At 46.0% G+C, this 25,509-nt stretch overlaps 1 protein-coding gene across 1 annotated transcript in view; it reads right to left on the reverse strand.

Annotated features, from left to right (window-relative positions):
* PACRG (parkin coregulated) overlaps positions 1-25,509 on the reverse strand; it is a 1,022,669-nt gene that overhangs the window by 404,660 nt on the left and 592,500 nt on the right. Inside the window, exon 4 of the mRNA XM_075338224.1 lies at positions 2,235-2,384. Coding sequence (XP_075194339.1) covers positions 2,235-2,384 — 150 coding nt within the window. The remainder of the gene's footprint in view (positions 1-2,234; positions 2,385-25,509) is intronic.

Raw genomic sequence — 25,509 nt, forward strand, 5'->3', positions numbered from 1 at the left:
TTGGTAGGTACAAAATGAAGAGCAAATAATGATACAGTGCAAAGTAATCTGTTTTTATCATGAGAGGATTGTGTGATGATGACCCCCATATAACTTAGTGCCCCACTTTTGTAAGTAATTAATCACATAAGTCAGATGCCTACCAGAAAGGGCCTAAAGTAGAGGATATATAAGACAAATGTTCTACTTCTTTATAGATCTCCAAAGAAGACCTTTCTCTCAGTTTCTTGCAGACTAGAAACAGCTACCGTATCAGCCATCCAATAGTCATTGATCAAATGGTTTTTCAATCAACTACATTACTGTTTCTTCTACTGAAAAAAGGTAAATAGTACGTGCTATTTTTTCTGCCACTCATGTCAAGGGACATAAAAAAAACTAAGCACAGACTCTGGATAGTTGTTGTCCAGACCATCTCTCTCTACAAATCGACCATTCATACATTAAGTGGTCAAACGTGGTCCAATGAGTCAACATTACTCTAAAGGGTTTGGCAACAGAAATTACATTAGACCAGTGAGGCTACTTTTCATGTGTAAATGGAGGACATCTACGTTTCTTTCTCTGAGATCCGATTAATAATCGTCTACTTATAGTGCAAGACTGTAACTACTCAATAATATCTATTGAATTTTAGACATATAGCATTACACTCTGAATACATCACAGCAAATTGTGCCATTTATCATTTCTTACTGTAGGTCTCATTTAACTAAAATTAGTCAAGCTGCTTCTGAAGGAAACACATCTTTGCTAATATGGCACAATCAGGCATCACACTCACTTTTCTTACATTATTTTCTACCTACAATAGTAAGACAAATTTTAGAGTATTATATAAGAAATTGCCTTCCATTATACATGTATTGCATCATATAGAAGAATGTGAACAGTTAAATTAGTGGTAATTGATTCTATCAGACCTTCTGGAGAAAGAATCCATGGTGACTGTGCTAAATAGAATGTGGAATACCAAGATGTTAATACAGTTAAAGTAACAAGTTTTCTTTGTTACAGAAATGAAGAAACTGCCATTATCACTTAAGTCTGGCTGCGACTCAAATGAACCAGTAACAATGGCTGTCAATTGGAATTTGGCTGTATCAAGAGTCCGTCCAAATTATAAGCTCGTGTTTAGCGCACACAAACTGACAACAAATACTCATCTCGTCAAAAGCTACAGAACTTTAAAATGTAATTATTAGGAGATTATCCAATGGCTCCAGCGCTTCTGCACTCTGCTTAATAAGCTGTACGTGAGATGTGTCATAAATTAAAAAGCAATTTTATTACAAGCCAGCACTGGGAAATGTGGTAGCTGATCTCCAAATGGATTTAGCTGTGAAAATATATTATCTAAGCATTGTTACCATACCCCATGATTCCTTTTACTCTAGAATAAATTGAATCCATTTACAAGATAATGTAGAGTTACGGTTTCGAAAGAAAAAAAGAATCATTCATGAGAGACATCAAATCTGTATTTAGACACTTCCTTGATGAAGCTTAAAGATTACGAGTTTTAGGCTGCTATGTTTATTTAATATAAGAGAGGGCAACCTGTTATTGGTGATTTTCGAAACATCAACTTTTAATAAAAGTGGCCAGAGGTAACGCTAATAGCCTTTAAGGGGTCAACTTCATAGCAAAAGCATGAACCTAACTTCTGAGTTGTGAGATGCCGGTATGCAGACCAGGATCCCACCATCTTTCATGGCCCCTATGGAAGTAAAAAAGGGAGATCCCTCTCCTTATACTAACTCAGCACTTTGGCATAGTGTATTAACCCTAGAGCGCATACCTGGGACCTCGCAGGCCTGCTAGGTTACTTGTTTTCTATGGTTGATTTCTATGGCTGCGTGTTCTAGGGTTAAAAGAGTGGTAACCCCTCTAATGATGTTATTGTTTGGTAACAGCTTAGTAACTAAAGTGTGGGGTAGTGCAAAGAGCGAGATCCCGTGAGATGTTGCTTGTACACTGCGAGGGGGGCTCCAGAGGGTTGTGAGATCCCTGTGTACATGCTGGAATTAGTTTGGGCTGACTTCTGCTAGAAACTTTGGGCCTGTTCAGGGGCAATAGGGTTGCTTCAAGCCATTTTTGTTAATATGTGATATTTAAAAAAAAAATAAAAAAATCGCCAATCTGGGGCTGACCACTCTTTTATTACATAAAATGGGCAGTCCAACATTGGTGATAGATACTCTTTAAGTATGATTCTAAAAAGCCAAACCTACCATTGATGTTCTTGAAGATGTTGAGAATTGGAAGAATCTGGCGGTAGTAAGGTACAAGAGCTTCTCCTACCATTTCAGCAGAAACCACCAGGTGCTGCAGTACTTTGAGGGTGGTGCATATTACCTGACGATTACGGATATTCAAAGCATCTAAAACAAGATTATAAGTTTTACATTACAAAATATGTATATAAAATCATCAACATGAGAGACTCTTAATAGAGCCTGGATCAAAATCTAAAGACAGGTCCATACTGACCACACATTTAAAATACTTCTAAAATATCAAGCATACAGTGCTGGACAAAAGTATTGGCACCGCTGCAATTCTGTCAGATAATACTCAGTTTCTTCTTGAAAATAATTGCAATCACAAATTCTTTGGTATTGTTATTTTCATTTAATTTGTCTTCAATGAAAAAAAATAAAAAAATTGTCATAAAGCCAAATTGGATATAATTCCACACCAAACATAAAAAGGGGGTGGACAAAAGTATTGGCACTGTTTGAAAAATCATGTGATGCTTCTCTAATTTGTGTAATTAACAGCATCTGTAACATACCTGTGGCACCTAACAGGTGTTGGCAATAACTAAATCACACCAGTTGACATGGATTAAAGTTGATTTAACCTCTGTCCTGTGTCCTTTTGTGTACCACATTGAGCATGGAGAAAAGAAAGAAGACCAAAGAACTGTCTGAGGACTTGAGAATCCAAATTGTGAGGAAGCATGAACAATCTCAAGGCTACAAGTCCATCTCCAAAGACCTGAAAAATCTGTGTCTACGGTGCTCAGTGTCATCAAGAAGTTTAAAGCCCATGGCACTGTGGCTAACCTCCCTAGATGTGGAAGGAAAAGAAAAATTGACAAGAGATTTCAACGCAAGATTGTGCGGATGTAACACCTGCCTGGATCAACAGACTCGGGGGGATGTAATGGACAGACTAGAGGGAAGCCACTCACCAAGCATGACCCCAGAACCCTGAAACCCTTTAACCCCTATACAGGGATTTGGAATTACACAGGGCCCTGGAGATCACTACCTGTGGGAGGCTGCAGTCCGATGAGAGTAGTCGTCAGGCAGGGTCAAACCAGGAATAGCAGAACAGGGACAGAATCGGCAGACAAGGACGTAATCAGAAAACGGAGCAGAGGTCAAATCCGGATAGGGCAGCGAGGTACAAAAACAGCAGGCAGAAGGGTAGTCAGCAAACACGCAGAAGTCAGCACACAGGAATCACAAAACAGAATAGGGCAGACCAGGAGCCAGGAAATCAGAACTATCTCTGGCAGTGGTCATGTGACAGGAGGGGGAATAAGAAGGGTGTGGTATCTTCCCATTGGCTGTAGCTGAACGCTGGCAACTTCAGCTCGAAGACACACGCCACCCACAGTCAGCCAGCGGTACTGCAGATCCCAAGATAACCCAGCCCAGTGGATGATCAGAGCCTGTGCCCACCGGTGTCGCTGGAATTGACTTCTCTACCATCACCAGCACCATCCACGGCAGGAACACGGCGTCGCCTGGTGATCGGAGCAGAAGTCGCTGGAGCAGACTCCGGTGGTGACGTAATAGTGGATGGTGGTTAAAGAACCTCGACTAACATCCAAACAAGTTCAAGCTGCCCTGCAGTCTGAGGGTACAGCAGTGTCAACCCATACTAATCCATCGGCATCTGAATGAAAAGGGACTGTATGGTAGGATACCCAGGGAGACCCCACTTCTTACCCCAAGACATATAAAAGCCAGGCTGGAGTTTGCCAAAACTTACCTGAGAAAGCCTAAAACGATTTGGAAGAATGTTCTCTAGTCAGATGAGACAAAAGTAGAGCTTTTTGGGAAAAGCAATCAACATAGAGTTTACAGGAAAAAAAAAAGAGGCATTCAAAGAAAAGAACACGGTCCCTAACAGTCAAATATGGCGGAGGTTCCCTGATGTTTTGGGGTTGCTTTGCTGCCTCTGGCACTGGACTGCTTGACCATGTGCTTGACATTATGAAGTCTGAAGACTAACAACAAATTTTGCAGCATAATGTAGGGCCCAGTGTGAGAAAGCTGGGTCTTCCTCAGAGGTCATGGGTCTTCCAGCAGGACAATGACCCAAAACACACTTCAAAGAGCACTAGAAAATGGTTTGAGAGAGAGCACTGGAGACTACTAAAGTGGCCAGCAATGAGTCCAGACCTGAATCCCATAGAACATCTGTGGAGGGATCTCAAAATAGCAGTTTGGAGAAGGCACCCTTCAAATCTCAGGGACCTGGAGCAGTTTGCCAAAGAAGAATGGTCTAAAATTCCAGGAGAGCATTGTAAGAAACTCATTGATGGTTACCGGAAGCAATTGTTCGCAGTTATTTTGGCTAAAGGATGTGCAACCAAGTATTAGGCTAAGTGTGCCAATACTTTTGTCTGGCCCATTTTTGGAATTTTGTGTGAAATGATCAATGATTTGATTTTTGTTTCATTCTCTTTTTTGTTTTCATTGCAAGCAAAATAAATGAAGATAATAATACCAAAGAATTTGTGATTGCAATCATTTTCAACAAGAAACTGAGTATTATCTGACAGAATTGCAGGGGTGCCAATACTTTTGGCCAGCACTGTATAATGCTCATTATTAAATCCATGGATTTTATTGATAATTGGAATGGTGTCATTCATTATCTGTGAATTATATGATGAATGATACATTTCTGTAAACTGTATAAATCTAAACACAAATATTACTGTACAGTTCTATACTACTCATGAATGTCGGATATTCAGCCTGCTATCTCCTAACATGTATTCATGTTTGACAATCTCTTACAGAAAATTGCTGCTTGTTGTCTTAAAGCTCATCATAGATCACCCACTTATATCTCTGTTAAAATCCAACAATCAAGGATTGTGAACTAAGGAATTCATTAACCTTTACATGCAGCCTAAAGAGCAGTGGGTCCCTTACATTCTAAACCCCTGTAAAGCGTCATACATATCCTTATGATACAGTTGCCACTTATATTTAAAAAAAAAAAAAAAAAGACTCTTAATTAGATTTTTAACATACTGGAATCATTTTACGTAGAATAGTTATCCTAAAACAAATGTATAACTGATTTTGAAGGCATGGTATGGGACTAAATCTCTAATAACCTATCCACAGTATAAGTATTCAATATGAGATTGGTGTAGGCCCAACACCCAGCACCCCCATCAATCTGATCCAGCAGTGGCCAGATGTAAGTGTAGCACCCAGGGGGCAGGGGTTGTCAGGCACAGGGTGTCTCTTACCTGCGTTACCCGTCAACGGGCTGGTGTGAAGATCCAGGATGTCGCGGTGGCCTCCCCGGCTTCGTGCCCCAAGGTGTACACCAATAAGGAGGGTAGATGTTGGCGATAGTAGTAGGATGAATGTCGTGACACCACATGTGGTATGCGGCCAAAAATTTAGCAGCCACCTCCGGGGCAGATGGTAGTAGCATCCAGAGATGGTATCGCTCCCCACAGGTGGAGCGGGCCCCAGGGAGGATGATGAGGGGAGTAGTGATGGCATTTGAGTGCCGAGGCATGGGGCGGTGGTGCCAGTAATCAAGAGTCAGAGTCAGTGGCTGGGGTTCCAGGTGTCTTTACTCACTCTTTGTGCTGTGCCGCTCACCCGGATAATACTGGTTACCTGCTGTGATGGGCACCGTCAACCCCAGATAAGTTAGAAGTCACTGGTGTTTGAAAAAAGAAGAAAGTCCTTTTTCAGACTTGCCCCTCTTAGCTGTGAGGCACCTGGGCTGAGTGTTACGCACCCAGTCACAGGCCCCGTGAAGAGAGAAGAAGAAAGTGATGGTGTCCCAGAAGTGGTGTCCTGGGTAGACTGACTAGTGATTGTGTGAGTGTGCTCTTACTTCTACCCCAAGTGAAACCCGCCCCCAGGTGGCTGGCTTCAGTGACCGGGGCAAGTCCCATGACTCATGATGGCCACCCATCCTGCCTACCCTGAGCCATCCCCCCTTGGGAAAAGGCTCCTGAGCTTTATGGAAAGTGTGAATGTGGAACACCAGTGATTAACCACCTCCTTACCCGAGGCGAATATCGCACTTAAAATAAAGTGCAATACTTTGTGGCGACTGAAGCCTCAGGGGCGCCACATAAACAATGTTACTGCAGAGAATTGCTAATTATCTCCCATTCACTTGAGTTATGAGTGGGGCTTACATCCGGCCGCTGCCAAGCCATATTTTACCTGAATGGTGTGAGTGTTGGGTTTTGGACCCCCACTGATCTGATACCGATGAATAATCCTATAGCTTGCTCATCGATTGTTTAAACAACCCCTTTAAGGTCCTGTAAAGTGACTGAAAGTAATAATTCATATTTCAATCATGGTTAAACTATAAAAGATTGGCTAACTGAGAGCTCAAATGTGAAGTCAATTGACAATTACAAGACACGGTCAAACCATTTTCATAAGGTACCTGTTTTCCCCAAAAATGTTGCAGTAAAGATTTATTGTCAGGTATCTAGTTCACTGAAAAGGCATTTTTATGATTTGCAAATCAGATCAACTTATGCCTATGGATCCTATTCAATAAAACATCTGACACTTAGCCTGAGCTCGACAGTGATATTTCTCTATTTCTAAAACCCGCACTAACCTGTATCAGTCAGGAAAGCTTTATGTACAGTCAGGGCCAGAAATATTTGGACAGTGACACAAGTTTTGTTATTTTAGCTGTTTACAAAAACATGTTCAGAAATACAATTATATATATAATATGGGCTGAAAGTGCACACTCCCAGCTGCAATATGAGAGTTTTCACATCCAAATCGGAGAAAGGGTTTAGGAATCATAGCTCTGTAATGCATAGCCTCCTCTTTTTCAAGGGACCAAAAGTAATTGGACAAGGGACTCTAAGGGCTGCAATTAACTCTGAAGACGTCTCCCTCGTTAACCTGTAATCAATGAAGTAGTTAAAAGGTCTGGGGTTGATTACAGGTGTGTGGTTTTGCATTTGGAAGCTGTTGCTGTGACCAGACAACATGCGGTCTAAGGAACTCTCAATTGAGGTGAAGCAGAACATCCTGAGGCTGAAAAAAAAGAAAAAATCCATCAGAGAGATAGCAGACATGCTTGGAGTAGCAAAATCAACAGTCGGGTACATTCTGAGAAAAAAGGAATTGACTGGTGATCTTGGGAACTCAAAAAGGCCTGGGCGTCCACGGATGACAACAGTGGTGGATGATCGCCGCATACTTTCTTTGGTGAAGAAGAACCCATTCACAACATCAACTGAAGTCCATAACACTCTCAGTGAAGTAGGTGTATCTGTCTCTAAGTCAACAGTAAAGAGAAGACTCCATGAAAGTAAATACAAAGGGTTCACATCTAGATGCAAACCATTCATCAATTCCAAAAATAGACAGGCCAGAGTTAAATTTGCTGAAAAACACCTCATGAAGCCAGCTCAGTTCTGGAAAAGTATTCTATGGACAGATGAGACAAAGATCAACCTGTACCAGAATGATGGGAAGAAAAAAGTTTGGAGAAGAAAGGGAACGGCACATGATCCAAGGCACACCACATCCTCTGTAAAACATGGTGAAGGCAACGTGATGGCATGGGCATGCATGGCTTTCAATGGCACTGGGTCACTTGTGTTTATTGATGACATAACAGCAGACAAGAGTAGCCGGATGAATTCTGAAGTGTACCGGGATATACTTTCAGCCCAGATTCAGCCAAATGCCGCAAAGTTGATCGGACGGCGCTTCATAGTACAGATGGACAATGACCCCAAGCATACAGCCAAAGCTACCCAGGAGTTCATGAGTGCAAAAAAGTGGAACATTCTGCAATGGCCAAGTCAATCACCAGATCTTAACCCAATTGAGCATGCATTTCACTTGCTCAAATCCAGACTTAAGACGGAAAGACCCACAAACAAGCAAGACCTGAAGGCTGCGGCTGTAAAGGCCTGGCAAAGCATTAAGAAGGAGGAAACCCAGCGTTTGGTGATGTCCATGGGTTCCAGACTTAAGGTAGTGATTGCCTCCAAAGGATTCGCAACAAAATATTGAAAATAAAAATATTTTGTTTGGGTTTGGTTTATTTGTCCAATTACTTTTGACCTCCTAAAATGTGGAGTGTTTGTAAAGAAATGTGTACAATTCCTACAATTTCTATCAGATATTTTTGTTCAAACCTTCAAATTAAACGTTACAATCTGCACTTGAATTCTGTTGTAGAGGTTTCATTTCAAATCCAATGTGGTGGCATGCAGAGCCCAACTCGCGAAAATTGTGTCACTGTCCAAATATTTCTGGACCTAACTGTATGTGACAGTTATTATATGTACCAGAATCAAGGACATACGCAGACCCATTAAAAGCAATGGGTCTGCGTACACATCAGTGATTTTTCACTAATGTGTTTCCGTGCGGTGTACACGCGTGTCCGTGTGTTCCATATGGAGACATGTCCATTTTTTCTGGCATCACTGATGTCCCACGGACCACACAGTGGTGGGATCCGTGAAACACGTACCAGACAAATCATGTACATTTAAAATAAAAAGCTTTTTATACTTTCCCATCCGTGTTCAGCCGCTGCTCTCTCCTGTTTCCAGGCCGGATAATTATTCTCATACATATGCAGTTATGTATGGCTCTGCCAACCCGGAAGTAGCTGTAGTGGTGACACAGCAGTGGCCGGAGACAGCATCTGGGAGATATCAGCACCACGGACAGCAGAAGCGTGGACAGGTCAGTATAATAAGTACCTGATCTCTGTGTATTATCACGGATAGCACACGGAGATCACACGTGTGCTAAAATCATGGCACATGGAGGGACATTCGCACCTTTATCACGTCAGTGAAAAACGTCTGTGTTTTTCACTGATGTGTGAAGGGGGCTTAGACAGAGGGGTTTTGAATTAAAGAGAAATTATCACATTTTGTTTTTAATTTATTTCCATTGCCCCACTGAGTAATCGGTGTTTCATCTTTTTTAAATCCATCATACACTTCCAGAGATATTGGTCTTTTGATTAAGTGCTAATATTTGAGGTTGTTATAAGGGAATATAGCTCACCATTTTCTTTGGTGGGTGTCTGTAAGCTGTTCTTCATTATTACTCTGTGAGCCTTACCTCCTTGGTAAATACCAGAATAACTACTGGCAAATTAAAAGGTTCATATCTCTGGAACCGTATGGGAGGCATCAAGCGTAAAATACAAGCAAAAATGTTACACGCTTTCCTGATGACAAGGTCTTAAGACCTGTCTATTTTTCCTTGCGTTTTTTGACCTATAGTGTATTTTTCTAAATGCAGCATATCAGCTCTTTTACAGTTTTAATATAATTTTTCCCTATTGAGATCAAAATGACCACCAAAAACATGTAAAAAATGCTCCAACAGGGCGTATAATTTCCAATGCACTCTTCTGGCTACAGTTTGCTTGTTTAAGCAGAAAAAAGACACATGTAACAAGCTGCACATTCTCTAATGTAGCCATGACATCAGCGCTAGATGCTCTTTGTATGAAGGATACTGGTAAACTTTGATAAAATCAATTGACATGAATTCATTCTGTCATTATAAAGAGCACTAAACATTGTTAAACGTGTATAAATACCTGAACCTTGATGGACTTGCATTAATGCCAATGTAAAAAAGCATTAGTGCAGCATTTCAAAAGAGTCAAAAAGAGCAGACAACATTTTCGGCACCATCTTTGCTGGAAACCTGTTACCATACAGACACAGCTGTCTCATCCGTCTCTCTTTTCATAGGAGTACTTAGTAGGAAGATAACCAAGACAAGCATTCCTTCTAAACCGACAATCATGGAATTAGTCATGTCACAGAAAGAGACCACAGATGTGGACCGTACTTATATGCTGGCAATGTCCATTTCCATTGAATATGTTCTTACAGCAGCTTAGGTGCTGCACCAATGAATGTTGCATTGAATTAAGCATCTTGCTTTAAATTGTACAAAGTCATGAATAAATTAGCGGCACTGCTGTATAATTAAGCCCTAACTACACAATGAAAAATATTATGCTCATTCCTTTTTGTCTGCTTGCCCCCCTCAACTCTGTGAACATATTCCCAGGCAAGTATTATGTTCTCAGCTCACAATGCTCTCATCAAGAATAGATCTATCAGCTGCTGTCATGCGGTCGTTTTTGTATAGATTACGTCTAATATCAGATTTTCTGAATTATTTGCAATGTAATGATAACCTAAGATATCTTATTATTGACACATTTACCTCAAGTCGATCCATTAAAAAATACAAAAAGTACGCCCGGGGCCCCCACTAGTGTCAGATTATTAAAAGTGAACCATTTGGCTGTCACTAAACTAATGATACATTTTTGTTTTTTAATTACAAATTGGGAGAAATAGTTAATAAGAACACTTTTCTGATGAATATTCAGGGCACATCTGTAACCTTTGTAGTTACTAGTGATGATCGAACGTGCTCGGCACTGCTCTGTAATTGATAGAGCACTGCGGTGCTTGGCATGCTCGATGCTTGGCCAAGTATTGAGGGTGCTCGAGTGCCATGCATAGTTTGCAGCTAATTATTAAGCCACTAAACATGCAGGAATTGTCTAACAGTCACAGTAATGCTGTAGCCATGTTGGCTATTGGCATTACTGTAATTGGCAAGCCACATCGCCTCACTGGGTCTATATAAGACTCGGTGATGCCTTGCTCATTACACTGTACCCCAGAAATAGTGTAGGAAGAGATGCTGGAGAAGGGACAGTGTATTAGAATGAGGGCTACTTGATCGCCCTCTAAACATTATGAATGAGGGCCACCTGATGGCCTTCTAAAAATGATGACTGAGGGCTACCTGATTGCTCTTTAAAAGTTATGAGTGATGGCATCCTGATGGCCCTTAAAATGTATGTGTGGGGGCCATCTAATTGTGACGCCCTTGCAAAACCAAGTAGTCAGAAAAGATGTCCACCCTCCTTGTTACCACCAAAAACCCACACCCAGGTACAACACACAGCCATTAAGCCTAGCCACCCCCTCATGATAATAAGGGCACACCAGTGGCCGGGATCAGGCGGATGAGAACGCCCACATAGGGGTCCTGAGGTGTCAGAGGCGGGAACACATCAGTTGAGTGGAGCAGTGGATGAAGTTTAGAGTTTGAAGATTGCTAACAGTGGAAGCTGACAGTTGGAGTGGAGTTTGGTAGAGGAGCTCACAGAGAAGTGTAGTCAGGGGTAGGGGCCCCTGGACTACCCGGCTAGGTGGCAGACAGTAAACAGGGCCACAGGAGATGGAGATCGGGTCGCGGGAAACCTTAAGTGGACCAGGGCAGGGTCATAGCCCTCCGGTGCTGACAGCGGGAATCCAGTCCGGAGACCGTGCACAGATGGGGTGCCTGGACCCTAGGATGAGGAAGGTTGCATGCCCCCTTGTTAATTAACCAGTAGAGGACAAGGTTTCAGGCCTTGTTCTCCCAAAGACCAGAGAGCGAAATGGAAGCCCAAAGCGGGGGATAGGGTGTCTGTCAGAACCCACAGAGATCCCAAGGGTCAGATTTCGCGGGCCACAGCTCCCAAATACACACAGAACCGGGAGTGGACTTCTCCGTTCCATGCAAAGTCGTCCAACAGGTGAGACAAACACAGCGTGCAGGAGGAAGGGACACCTGTTCACTAACTCGGATGTGGGACCCGAATACACCCTCCAACGGCTGCTGGTCACTGGCAACTTGGTTAACCACTGGACTTGTGTGAAATTACTGAACTGTGAGTACACCATTGACCTTAGGTCCAACCCGGCGTGCCACCTCCAGCAGCCATCACTCCCAGACCGCGGGCCCCGGGACTACACCTCCCCTACCCATGAGGGGATCCCATCTTGCTGCCCCGCTCTATCAGCCCTGGGCGCCCCATCACCAGGCAGCGGCGGTGTCACCATCCCTCACCGCAACCCACGGGTGGCGTCACCGACACAACAAATCCCCTATGAATATCACCCTTTACTACGGTTGTGAGGACGGACGGCAGCGCGAGCCTGGGTCCGGTCACCACTCCAGCCGCAGCAGCGAACCCCGGATCTGAGCAGGCCCAGAGAAGCAGCAGCGGCCCCCACCCGCAACAACCCGAACTTGGCGTCACGAACAGGATTCCTATCTGAAGACTAGGATGACGTGCGCCTTGCTTTGAATTCCGTGAACTGTTGAAAAATTTTGAACTACCGCTATCTTGCCCGCCATCTTTGGTGCCAAATATCAGCGCTATCATCTTCTTCCCCGAAAAAGGCGCAGAGTTGAAGCACCGCCCCCTAAGAACGTGGGCGGAACCCGTTGACTCCCAAAGCAGGAAGTGCAAAGGACAGTGGGTCCCGCGAGACTACTGTCGAAAAACCAAGGGGGGGGGGCAGGCAGGAGCGGCATGTGATCCGAGAAGATTAAGAGCAGGGACACCAGGACTCTGCAAAATTCCACTCTTGGACACTAAAGCAGCAGGATGTCTCAGCGGTCCGACAACCAGCGTGTAGAGGGTCCCGTTCCCGAGACCGCCGACTGGATTGAGGAGCAGATGGAGAGGATGTGCTGAAGGATCCAGGCCCAGGCTCACTTCATCCTGATGAGGTGGACGACCGAAATGAAGGGCCTGGCTGCAGCTGTCCGGGCACGCGAGATGGAGATGGCCTCGGAGGAGCGGGTAAACAGTGACCCACGTCCCTATGTTCCCCAGGAACTGGTCATCCCGGCTGAGGGGTCCAGCCTGCCCCGTCCACCACGTTGCCTCCCTCGCCACCCGTGTCTGCAGCTAGTGCCCTGATCGACCCGTTACCCCAAGCTGCGGTAGCGGAACCTGTCTCATCTAAAGAGGAGGACCCAGCAACAGGGACCTCAGGCCTCACCTGCACCACCGATCCGGCACCCGTCTCGGCCCCGAGCCAGGCCGCAACCCTGACGACATCCCATCCGGCCCTGAGCCAGGCCGCAAGCCCGAGGACGTCCTCCCCAGCTCCGGCAGTCCACCCGGCCGCAACAGTGATGACGTCGGCTCAGGCAGTCCACCCGGCTGCAACAGTGATGACGTTGGCTCCGGCAGTCCGCCCGGCCGCAGCGGAGGCTGCACCCGACCAGAAGCCTACCCCAGCTGTGGTGCCAGCCACTCCCAAATACCACGTCCCAGCTGTGAAGCAGCCAGAATGTACCTGCAGAGAGGCGGAGCAGGCCACCGATCAATGGGGCCCACGGCAATGTGAGAGGCCGTTCGCCGCCGACGCCGAGGGCATCCATGTGGGCCTGGCTCCCGAGCAGGAGGCGGAGCACGGAACCCGTGCCCCGTACTGGGAGCGGCAGCAACAGCAGCTGCGCAGGTAGATCACTGCCCGAGGAAAACGTAAAGCGGATGTGCTTGCCCGCACTTATAAAGAAAAAGCTCACCTGCGGCAGGCTACTTTCCGGGTCCAGGGTCCGACCTACAGAAGACAGGTCCAGTATTTTGACCCCCAGATAGGATGGGGTTTCATTTATGAACTGGTATTGGATTCAGAAATTTTTGTATCCCGGAAGTATGTAGCCCCACACTTGCCAACCGGCCACCCAGACCATAATCTGGAACCCGGAGATATGATGAGCTACACCCGGCATTGTGGAGAGCGAGGGTGGTTCACCTTAGACATCAAAAAGTGGGTCGTGGTGAATGAAACACCCTGCTTCGCCTCCCACCATCACCTATATGAAGATAAGGAGTAGGTAGCGGATTCCGGTTACCCTTTTACAGTTCATTGATGTTTACCCCGTTTTAAAGTTAACAATGGACCATGGCTTCAGGACTGGCGAAGCCACCCAAAAACTTTCTTGGGCCTTGTAAATAACCCCCATCTACCTTCTTGTTACCCCACCACCAGGACTGTAACGCCTCTGGAGAGGTTGGTTGGAGGAAGGGCCTGCGGTAAAGTCGGCCGAGGCCCAGTCACTAACAAAACTGGTGGCTAACCTCCAGGCCAAGGGTTCTGGACCAAGGAACTCTTGTGGTGGACTAGTGGGTAAGGGACTTTTACCTGAACATTTTGGACACCCACAGGAACTCGGAACGGTGTGACACCTGGGATTAGCGGTGGCACCGAGGGTGGGTTCAGGTGTTTTGGGTGGCGGGTGAAAGTGGGAGAAGGAGATGTTTGTTTTGTTTATTGCAATGTTCAAGTCATGTGCCTCCCGTAAGGGATGAAAGTTTACAATGTTTTTATATGTTTGTTACCCTTTTTCTGGTTTCAGAAGCTACAAAATAAACGTCAGTGGTCGGACAACCTGAGGACGGGTTGTATTCAACCAAGGGGGAGTGTGACGCCCTGGCAAAACCAGGTAGTCACAAAAGTTGTGCACCCTCCTTGTTACCACCAAAAACCCACACCCAGGTACAACACACAGCCATTAAAGCCTAGCCACCCACTCATGATAATAAGGGCACACCAGTGGGCGGGATCAGGCGGATGAGAACGCCCACATAGGGGTCCTGAGGTGTCAGAGGTGGGAACACGTCAGTTGAGTGGAGCAGTAGATGAAGTTTAGAGTTTGAAGAGTGCTGACAGTTGAAGCTGACAGTTGGAGTGAAGTTTGGTAGAGGGGCTGATAGAGAAGTGTAGTCAGGGGTAGGGGCCCCTGGACTACCCGGCTAGGTGGCAGACAGTGAACAGGGCCACAGGCGACGGAGATCCGGTCGCGGGAATTCTTAAGTGGACCGGGGCAGGGTCATAGCCCGCTGGTGCCGACAGCGGGAATCCGGTCCGGAGACCGTGCACAGACGGGGTGCCTGAACCCTAGGACAAGGAAGGTTGCATGCTCCCTTGTTAATTAACAATTACTATAAACTCTCTCTAAAACTTAACATTTAATATTGATATTAAAAAGATACATTACCACATTATGTGATTAAAGTGAAATAGTGCACAGAAGAGAGAGGGAAATAATATCCCTACAATGTCCACTCCCTCCTGAGCTCTACCTAACCGCGGAGGTCGGCACCCTATGGATACGTCGTGGCGCCCCCACTCCTCGACGGCTGTCCCTGCTAATAACCCTATGAGTCCCTAGCCAAAGGTTAAGGTGCAGTGCATATAAATAAAGTGCAGTGCAAAACTTATATATTAAAGTGATACTGTGCCAATTAGAGCTCATAAACAACCTCAAATGATAGGAGGCCGCAAACCTATCCCAATGAGGCACTCAACAATAGCAGGGACATAATAACTTAGCTTATTGCCTCAACGCGTTTCCCCAACTCATGGTTCATCAGGAGGCCGATATCCAATTGCTGTGGTATGATAGACCTGTGGCAGTCAAAGTGCTGCCAAATTCACATGATGCTAAGGGGCCACCAGGTGCTCAGTTAGCCTTATAACCCCTCCGGGGTCCTCCAATCCAGTTACTGACCAATAACCAAAGAGTTACCTTAGTTGTTAACAAGTGTAGGCCCATTATTGCTCCTCCATATATCCAGGCGATAGTGCCAGCGTTCACTTCCGCATACCACGGTGGAACGCACTTATGCCACGCCCCCATACACGCGTGGTCGCGTCAATGAACACGCTCCACGGGGCGGATACCAAGACGCATGCAGGCCAGCCTCCACCATGGCACATGGATATATCGGCGGTGTTCATGATCACTTCCGCATTCCACAGTGGAATGCACGCGTGCACCGCCCCTATACATGTGGGGTCGCGTCAATGCGCACGCTCCAGGGGGCGGGTATCAGGGCGCATGTTGGCAGAGCCACCTCCACGGTGAATGGATGAAACAGCGGTGTCCATGTTCACTTCCGCCTATCAAGGTGGAACGCAGGTGGATCCCGCCCCTGTACACCCATAAGGCCTCATCAATGCGTGCGTCCCAGGGGGCGGATCCTTGATCGCATGCAAGCACATTATCGCCAACCCCTCCCCCATGCCGGGTAGATCCATAACGCATGTAAAGGGGGCACATTAATGTGATACCCTCACTACTTCCGTGATCCACAGTGGAACGCATACCTATAATACTACTACATTCTAGCTGTCGGTACGTTAATTATTTAGCCAATTACCGACCACAGATATTAACAGAAAATATATAATACTGTATATAGGACGTACCGGGATAAATCATTTTGTGGATATAAAACGGAAGGTATACCATTCCAGAAGAATCCCCAGACCGGGGGAGGGGGGGGGGTGTGATTGGAGGGTTTAACCCTATATGGGCTTGTTAGGAAGTAATTAAATTAGGGGTATCATAATATACTGATACCTCCATCATAAATTCTAGGTCATGGAGGACACCCGATCTTGATACATATATGAAAGTAATAACGCTGTCTTAAACCAGACAGCTACCGCCAAACTCTCTATCTTAAGGCCCCAGGTAATATTACCCTGTTGCTACAAAAAACACGCATAGGATAACTGTTCATTAATTCCCTTAGGGGTTAGGGAGTCCAGTCTAAAGGTCCATTCGCTCTCTTTCTGTAAGATACACTTATCAAAATCACCCCCTCTTGGGTTAGGCCTGACAACCTCCATGACACAGAAGGACACCTGGTGTGGATTTCCCCCATGTTTCTCATTTACGTGCCTGGCTAAGGGGGTATCCCGCTTGTTACGGATGTCCCCCAAGTGCTCCCCCACCCGCCTCCTGAACTCTCTCCTTGTCTTCCCCACATAGTCCAGGGGGCAGGTGCAGGTACACACATAGACAACACCCACAGTTTTGCAGTTGGCAAAATCTCTAATAAAGAACTCCTTTCCATTCCTCGATCTCCTAACAGACTTAGAGGATCTCATATAGCCACAATAAGAGCAATTCCCACAACGAAAGAATCCACACACCTTTCTATCTAGCCACGTTCCTGATGGTGTAGGCTTCCTATAGAAGCTGTGTACAAGATGGTCCCTCAGTGAGCGACCTCTCTTATATGTTATACTTGGCTTCTGAGAAATAAACTTATTAATGCCTGGGTCCGCCAACAAAACCCCCCAATGTCTCCTTTTTCCCCTTGTTAATTAACCAGCAGAGGACAAGCTTTCAGGCCTTGTTCTCTCGAAGCCCAGAGAGCGAAACAGAAGCCCAACGTGAGGGATAGGGTGTCCGACAGAACCCACAGAGATCCCAAGGGTCAGATTTTGCGGGCCACAGCTCCCAAATACACAAAGTACCGGGAGTGGACTTCTCCGTTCCATGCAAAGTCGTTCAACAGGAGAGACAAACACAGCATGCAGGAGGAAGGGACACCTGTTCACTAACTCGGGTGTGGGACCCGAATACACCCTCCAATGGCAGCCGGTCACTGGAAATTTGGTTTACCACTGGACTTGTGTGAAATTACTGAACTGTGAGTACACCATTGACCCCCGGGCCAACCTGGCGCGCCACCTCCAGCAGCCATCACTCCCATATTCAGATCGCAGGCCCCGGGACTACACCTCCCCTACCTGTGGAGGGGATTCCATCTTGCTGCCCCGCTCCATCAGCCCGGGTGCCCCATCATCAGGCAGCGGCGGTGTCACCATCCCTCACCACAACCCACGGGTGGCATCACGACAGAACAAATCCCCTGTAAATATCCCCCTTTACGACGGTTGTGAGGACGGCCGGCCGTGTGAGCCCGGGTCCGGTCACCACTTGAGCCACAGCAGCGAACCCCGGATCCGAGCGGGCCCATAGAAGCGGCAGCGGCCCCCGCCCGCAACATAATGACCATCTAAAAATTATGAATACGGGCCGCCTGATGGCCCTCTAAAAATTATGAGTCCTAATGAAGTCCTAATGAACTTGATTGTCCTAATGAAGGAGACTGAACTCTCTGAAATGTGTTGACTTGAATAAAAGAACTTTAATATAATCAACATCTGGACATTCTGGTGACAGCATGGCATACACCCGGTTTCTCCTCTTTAGCATTGAATTATCAAGACCGATATCAGCGTAGCCTTCTACCAGGAAATTTTAGAGCACTTCATGCTTCCCTCTGCCGATAAGCTTTTTGGGGATGGAAATTTCATTTTCCAGTAGGACATAAATGCCATAGAGAATCTATGGGGTATTGTCAAGAGGAAGATGAGAAACACCAGACCTAACAATTCAGAAGAGGTGAAGGCTGCTATCAAAGCAACCTGGGCTTCCATAACACCTCAGCAGTGCCACAAGCTGATCACCTCCATGCCACGCCGCATTGATGCAGTAAATTAATGCAAGTATTGAGTGCATTTACTGTACATACTTTTCAGTAGGTCAAAATTTCTGAGTTTAAAATCATATTTTCACTTGGTCTTTTATAAGATTCTAATTTTCTGAGATAATGACTTTTGGGATTTCTCATTAGTTTTAAGCCACAACCATCAACATTAACAGAAATAAACACTTGAAATAGATCACTCTGTTTGTAATGACTTATATAATATAAGCATTTCCCTTTTTGTATTGAATTACTGAAATAACTTAACTTTTTGAGGATATTCTAATTTATTGAAATGCACTTGTTTAATAGTACAGATCCCATAGTACTCCATATATTATAAAGCACCTTACATAGTCCTACATATAGTATAATACACCCCATAGTCCTCCATATATTATAATGCACTTCCATGATCCTGCAAATACTTTAATGCACCCTCATATTCCTCCATATATTATAATACACCCCTACATACCTCCATATATTATAATACACACCCATAGACTACCATATATTACAATGCACTTCACATAATCCTCTTTATAGTATAATGCATCCAATAGTCCTCCACATATTATAATGTGCCTCTATGGTCCTCCAAATAGTATAATGCACTCCTATACTCCTCCATATATTATATTGCACCACCCATAGTTCTCAAAATAGTATAATGCATCACATAGTCCTCCATATATTATAATATACCTCCATGGTGCTTCCAATAGTACAATGCACCCCCATAGTCCTACATATATTATAATGCCCCCATAGTCCTCCAAATAGTATAATGCACACCCCATAGTCCTCCATATATTATAATGCCCCCATAGTCCTCCAAATAGTATAATGCACACCCCATAGTCCTCCATATAGAATTATGCAGCCACAAAGTCCTCCAAATGGCGTATTACACCCCCCGATTGTCCTACATGTATTATAATGCACCCCACATAGTCCTACAAATAGTATAATACACCACATAATCATCCAAATAGTATAATACATACCCCATAGTCCTCCATATAGAATAATATACCCGCCTAGTCCTCCAAATGGTATAGTGCTCCCCCAAAGTCCTGCACCAGTATACCAACTGATTTAAAAAAAGTATAAAACAAAATACTCACCTCTCCTGTTTCCTCTACTTCTCCAGTCTCCTCAGCATGTGTTCTGTTGCTCTGCACATCTTGGCACAGCAGGTGTACAGTAATGACATCATCATGCCTGCTGCACTAAACTGTCAGAGCACAGATACAGTAAGGGAATGATGTAGGTGGGAGCATCAGCTAAGCACTCCCTTTTTAACTATTGCTTTCAGCTGACACTGGGCCCTCTCAACTCACGGGCCCCATAGCGGCCATGTCGTCCGCCGCCATTAGCGCTATGCCACTGGATTTGAAGAGTTGTCATACAGATGAAACATTGTCCTGTCACATGCAACCAGGTTCATCTAGATATCATAGTGAAAAATTTAATTTACCAAGTATCTTACCATATTCAATGGCTTTTCATTAACGGGAACCTGATATGTCTGCAAACACTATTAACCAGCAGATATAGGGTTAATCTATAGGCTAATAGTGTTCCAATGCAGTATTACTGTGGCTACTGGGAAAAATGTGCTTTATTCTTCTCAGAAGCCGCTGACTTTCAGTCATGGGGGCTGGCCCAGGTGTGGCTTCAGTTATGGCTCACAGCTTTGAGAATGGCAGTTGTAAGGTTGCCCCAGTACTTTCTTTCACAGCTCAGCTCGATCTGCAAAAATGCACTGCAGGGCAAGCTGTCAATCAAAGTGCAAGGGCTTATAGAATGTTACTTAAGCTGAAAATGTAGTGTTTCCGATACGTTCCCGAAAGGAATAATTAATTTCCTCTTTCAGTAAGGCAAGTCAAATAGCATTGGATCACTTTTAACTTGCCAGATTAAACATATATCTGGAGCCTAAAGGCTACTTTACACACTGCGATATCGGTCCCGATATCGCTAGTGTGGGTACCCGCCCCCAACTGTTGCGCGACATGGGCAAATCGCTGCCCGTGCCGCACAACATCGCCCAGAGCCGTCACACATACTTACCTGTCCGGCGACGTCGCTGTGACCGGCGAACCGCCTCCTTTCTAAGGGGGCGGTCCGTGCGGCGTCACAGCGACATCACTGAAGCGTCACTGAACCACCGCCCAATAGCAGCGGAGGGGCGGAGATGAGCGGGACGTAACATCCCGCCCACCTCCTTCCTTCTGCATAGCAGCCGGGAGGCAGGTAAGGGGAGCTTCCTCGTTCCTGCGGCGTCACACGCAGCGATGTGTGCTGCCACAGGAACGAGGAACAACTTCGTTACTGCTGCAGTAACGATTTTTAAGAATGGACCCCCATGTCGCCGATTAGCGATTTTGCACATTTTTGCAACGATGCAAAATCGCTTATCGGTGTCACACGCAACGGCATCGCTAATGCGGCCGGATGTGCGTCACAAATTCCATGACCCCAACGACTCCGCATTAGCGATGTCGCAGCGTGTAAAGCCCCCTTAATAGCGTTTGGAGATATGACAGGGTCTGTTTAACAAAGCTCTCCCTATAAATTATTTTCTACACTTTTCTAAGTACATTAAAACACATATTGATCTCTATACTCTCTTGTTTCCAGCACTGATATAGTTCTCCTACTTTTCCAGCTGACATACAGTCTATAGTGTAGAGCAGTTGCTACTTTCCCAGTGTAAAGCACCCGCCCCCATCGTTTGTTCGTCACAGGCAAATCGTTGCCCGTGGTGAACAATATCGCTTGGACGCGTAAAACGGACTTACCTTCCTAGCAACGTCGCTGTGGGTGGCAAACAACCTCTTGTTTAAGGGGGAGGTTCATGCGCTGTCACAGCGATGTCACATAGCGGCCCACCAATAGAAGCGGAGGGGCGGAGACCAGCCACATTAATGACACACCCACCTCGTTGCCAGCAGGCTGCAGGTACATTATTGTTCATCGTTCCTGGGGTGTCACACGTAGCGATGTGTGTTGCCTCAGGAATGACGAACAACCTGCATCCAGCACCAGCAACGATTTTTTGAAAATGAGCGACGTGTCAACGATCAACGAGTAGGTGGGTATTTTTGATCGTTAGCGGTCGCTCATAGGTGTCACACGCAACGACGTCGCTAACGAGGCCGGATGTACGTCATGAATTCCGTCACCCCAGCGATATCTCGTTAGCGATGTCGCTGCGTGTAACGGGCCTTTAGTCTATGAGACACAGAAGGAGGCCCCATAGGCTTACATTGAGATTTTGACCTCCACACATAAACGCCTGTTGTGAGCTGCATGGGCGTACCCAGGATCAAAACTAGGGGGGGGGGGAAGCCATGGTCGTTCAGCTTGTAAAATATTAGAACGGAAAAGGTGAATGAAATGAACATTTTAAGAGAATTAAATGTAATTATAGCAGTGCTTTATTAGTTATTACAATTATTTGCTTGCAAATAAATTTAGATTTTTATTCTGATTACATGTCTTATACTAATATAATTTTAATTGGGTTTGAAGAAAACTTGTTCAAAACTTTTGTTTCAATCCAGTCCCGATTTTCCTTGAAGAATTTCCGATGGACACTCATCAAGCACAACCCAGTCAGTCTGTCCTCTCCCATTGTACTTCTGAGCCAGGTCTTTACCCTTCGAAGGGTACTAAAAGATCGTTCAACAGTAGCTGTCTCTCATATACATCTCATATACAGCCCCCCATAGGGCTCCCATCTCATATACAGCCCCCCATAGGACTCCCATCTCATATACAACCCCCCATAGGACTCTCATCTCATATACAGCACCCCCATTGGGCTCCCATGTCATATACAGCCCCTCATAGGGCTCCCATATCATATACAGCCCCCTCCATAGGGCTCACATGATAGGAGCCCTATGGGAGTTGTATCTCATATAAGGCCCCCCCATAGGGCTCCCATATTCAGCCGCCATCATATACAATAGCTCCCCAGACTCCCAGACTGTCTGATTTAATATTTACATTTATTTTTACTTGTGGCAGCAGCTCAGCCTCCCAGCAGTCTCCCCAGCTTGTGACTGTGTCGGCCACTCTGCACTGCAGGACTCGACACAACGGGGCGCAGAGTGATGATGTCATCACTCCAGTCCAGTTCCCGCTGTGCTGATTTGCAGTGCAGAGCAGCCGGCAGGCACTGATGACGGGATTTTACAGCTCCTACTAGGAGCGGCTGCGGGAGCAGCGTTCAGCCTGCCCTGCGGTACTAGTGGGTGGTGGGTGCCGATACACCATGCCGCCCTGTCCTCTCCTCACCACCCGCGCTGCCTGACACACCCGTTACCTGACAGAGACAGGTCATAATAGGTGCGTGCCCCTGCTTCTAGGTGGGGCAGCTGCCCCCCCTGCCCCTCGCTGGGTACGCCCATGCTGGATTGTCTGATCTGAGCTCAAATGCTCCAGTAGAAGACCAGATTAGTGCTACAAACTGGGGAAGATGGTGATTGGTAACTATTATAATACACTAAATTATAAGGACTAGGGAATGTGCTGAGAGCTTCTTTGTGTCATGTATACAGATTTTGTATCTTGACACCTTTCTGTGACATGACATAACTTAACATGTCAATATGAAAATAACCTTTTCGGAGAAGAAGAGTACTGGAACTCTAGTGCCACTTACCAGAAGCAGCAATCCAAGTATGAAAATCACATGTGAACATTCACATTACAACGGCTCAAACCAGCAGGAAAAGCAAAACTCTTATCAGTGTAAACAGGATGCAGCATGATACAGTGCTCGTCAAAGTTGCTTCTTTGCCTGAGAAAACCACTTTAGTTCTTTTACACTTTCAAGATCCTTGCTTGTAGTTATTAAACTCTACCACTCTAATGCACTTCTAATTGCTTCTTAAAGGGTCATATCGCCAGGGTCTGCCTATTTTATTTAAAAAAAATAATATCTAATGATAGGTAAATGTTGTTATAAAGTGCAAACAGCATTTACTTAGGGGTACTTCACACACAGCGAGATCGCTACTGAGATCGCTGCTGAGTCACGTTTTTGTGACGCAGCAGTGACCTCATTAGCGATCTCGCTGTGTGTGACACTGAGCAGCGATCTGGCCCCTGCTGTGAGATCGCTGCTCGTTACACACAGCCCTGGTTCGTTTTTTTATTGTTGCTCTCCCGCTGATAAGCACACATCACTGTGTGTGACAGTGAGAGCAACAATCTGAATGTGCAGGGAGCAGGAGCCGGCATCTGACAGCCTGCGGTAAGCTGTAACCAAGGTAAACATCGGGTAACCAAGGTGGTTACCCGATATTTACCTTCGTTACCAGCCTCCGCAGCTCTCACGCTGCCAGTGCCGGCTCCTGCTCCCTGCACACGCTAAGCTAACCGGTGTGCGCTGGTAACTAAGGTAAACATCGGGTAACCATACCCGATGTTTACCTTAGTTACCAGCAGTGTCCACAGCATCCAGACGCCGGCTCCGTGCAAGCGCAGCGTCGCTTGCACGTCGCTCCTGGCTTGGGGCTGGTCACTGGTCGCTGGTGAGATCTGCCTGTTTGACAGCTCACCAGCGACCATGTAGCGACGCAGCAGCGATCCTGACCAGGTCAGATCGCTGGTGGGATCGCTGCTGCGTCGCTAAAGTGTGACGGTACCCTTAGTCAGAGCAGCAAGCTCTTGTGAAAACCTGTCTAATATCACAGTCTGAATGCAAATACAGCCATGGAGGGTTGTTGGAAGCCACACAGCATGCTGAGTTACTACAAACTTAAAGTTCGGACTCAACTTTTGCTAGAAAGTTGTGTCTTTTCCAGACCGTTTAACTTCTTTGTGACAGAGCCCATTTTGACCTTAAAGGGAATCAGTCAGCAGGTTTTTGCTATGTAAGCTGGAGTCAGCATGCTGCAAGGATTAACACAGAATGTATGGCGCCCCTGACCTGGTCAGGCACCACAGAGTACTGCAGCCATGTTGGGACAGTGCTTCCAGGTAATTCCAAAGGCCAGAAAGGGGTGTGTACGCACAGACACATAGCAACCAGGTCTCCAACACCATTAGATGGGACTCTTGGTTAACCTCTGAAAGAGGCTAGCTTTAAATTCTGATAAAGGGGTATAGTGGAGAGGCTGGAAGCTAAGTTGCAGAGGTTGTAAGGAAAGTAGGAGGAGTGAGCCAGTCTGGGGGGCGGAGTGTGGCAGTTGCAGAGAGACGCAGTGACACAGACACTCGAGAGAGACCCTGAACGTGTAGTAACTGTTAGTGGGGGAGAACAGTTACCCAAAAGTCAGTCTGAAAGACACCTCAAGAGAGGCAGTCGAGTACGAGGACTGCTGGTAACTAGGCACGCACAGGGAACAGGTTCCTAAAACATAGGTCCATTTAGTGATCTGCTGAACCTGTCGGTGAGGGGACTGGAGGTCCCTCGCCAACCATCTAGAGTCTGAGCCTCAACAGCAACAGGGGGACCCATAAGGAGACAGAGCCAGAAGCCATCTCACCTAGTCCACGCTGTCGGCAAACGGTCCAAAAGGGGAGAAAAGGCAGTAGCGACTTCCCTGGATAGACCCCACAGTACTTTAAGTCAGGGGTTATCCGAAACAAGAAGTGCAAGGAAGGCGAGTTAATAGCTACCCTCAGAACGGCCTGAAAGAATTCCTGGTTCCACCTGGTTTAATCTCAGCATCGCCCGGGCTCCTCACAACAAAACATCCAAAAGTGAGCAAACAAGTTGACTTTCGAGACTGAGACTGAGTTTTTCTGGAACCTGTTGTTCTACACACACACCCGAGCCCCTGGGGCCAGCCTCACCATCCGACTGCAGATTCCATCAGCCCCAGACGCTCGTTAAAACTCGTTAAAACTACAGTGGCGGTCACCCATAACCGAGAGTTGCGTCCCGACTCAGATGTAAATAACCTGACATACCCGTTGCTAGTGGTAATCAAGTGGAGCCCCTGTCGTGTCCCAGAAGGTGGAGTGGCGTCCTTGAGGGGACCGCTACAGGAGGGCGACACAAATGTTTAGGTATATGTGTTTTGTCACAGTCCAATCTTTTGTTTATTTGCTATTTTTGTTTAA

The sequence above is a fragment of the Anomaloglossus baeobatrachus genome, chromosome 3 (assembly GCF_048569485.1).
Source record: "Anomaloglossus baeobatrachus isolate aAnoBae1 chromosome 3, aAnoBae1.hap1, whole genome shotgun sequence".
In the NCBI taxonomy this organism is placed as follows: domain Eukaryota; kingdom Metazoa; phylum Chordata; class Amphibia; order Anura; family Aromobatidae; genus Anomaloglossus; species Anomaloglossus baeobatrachus.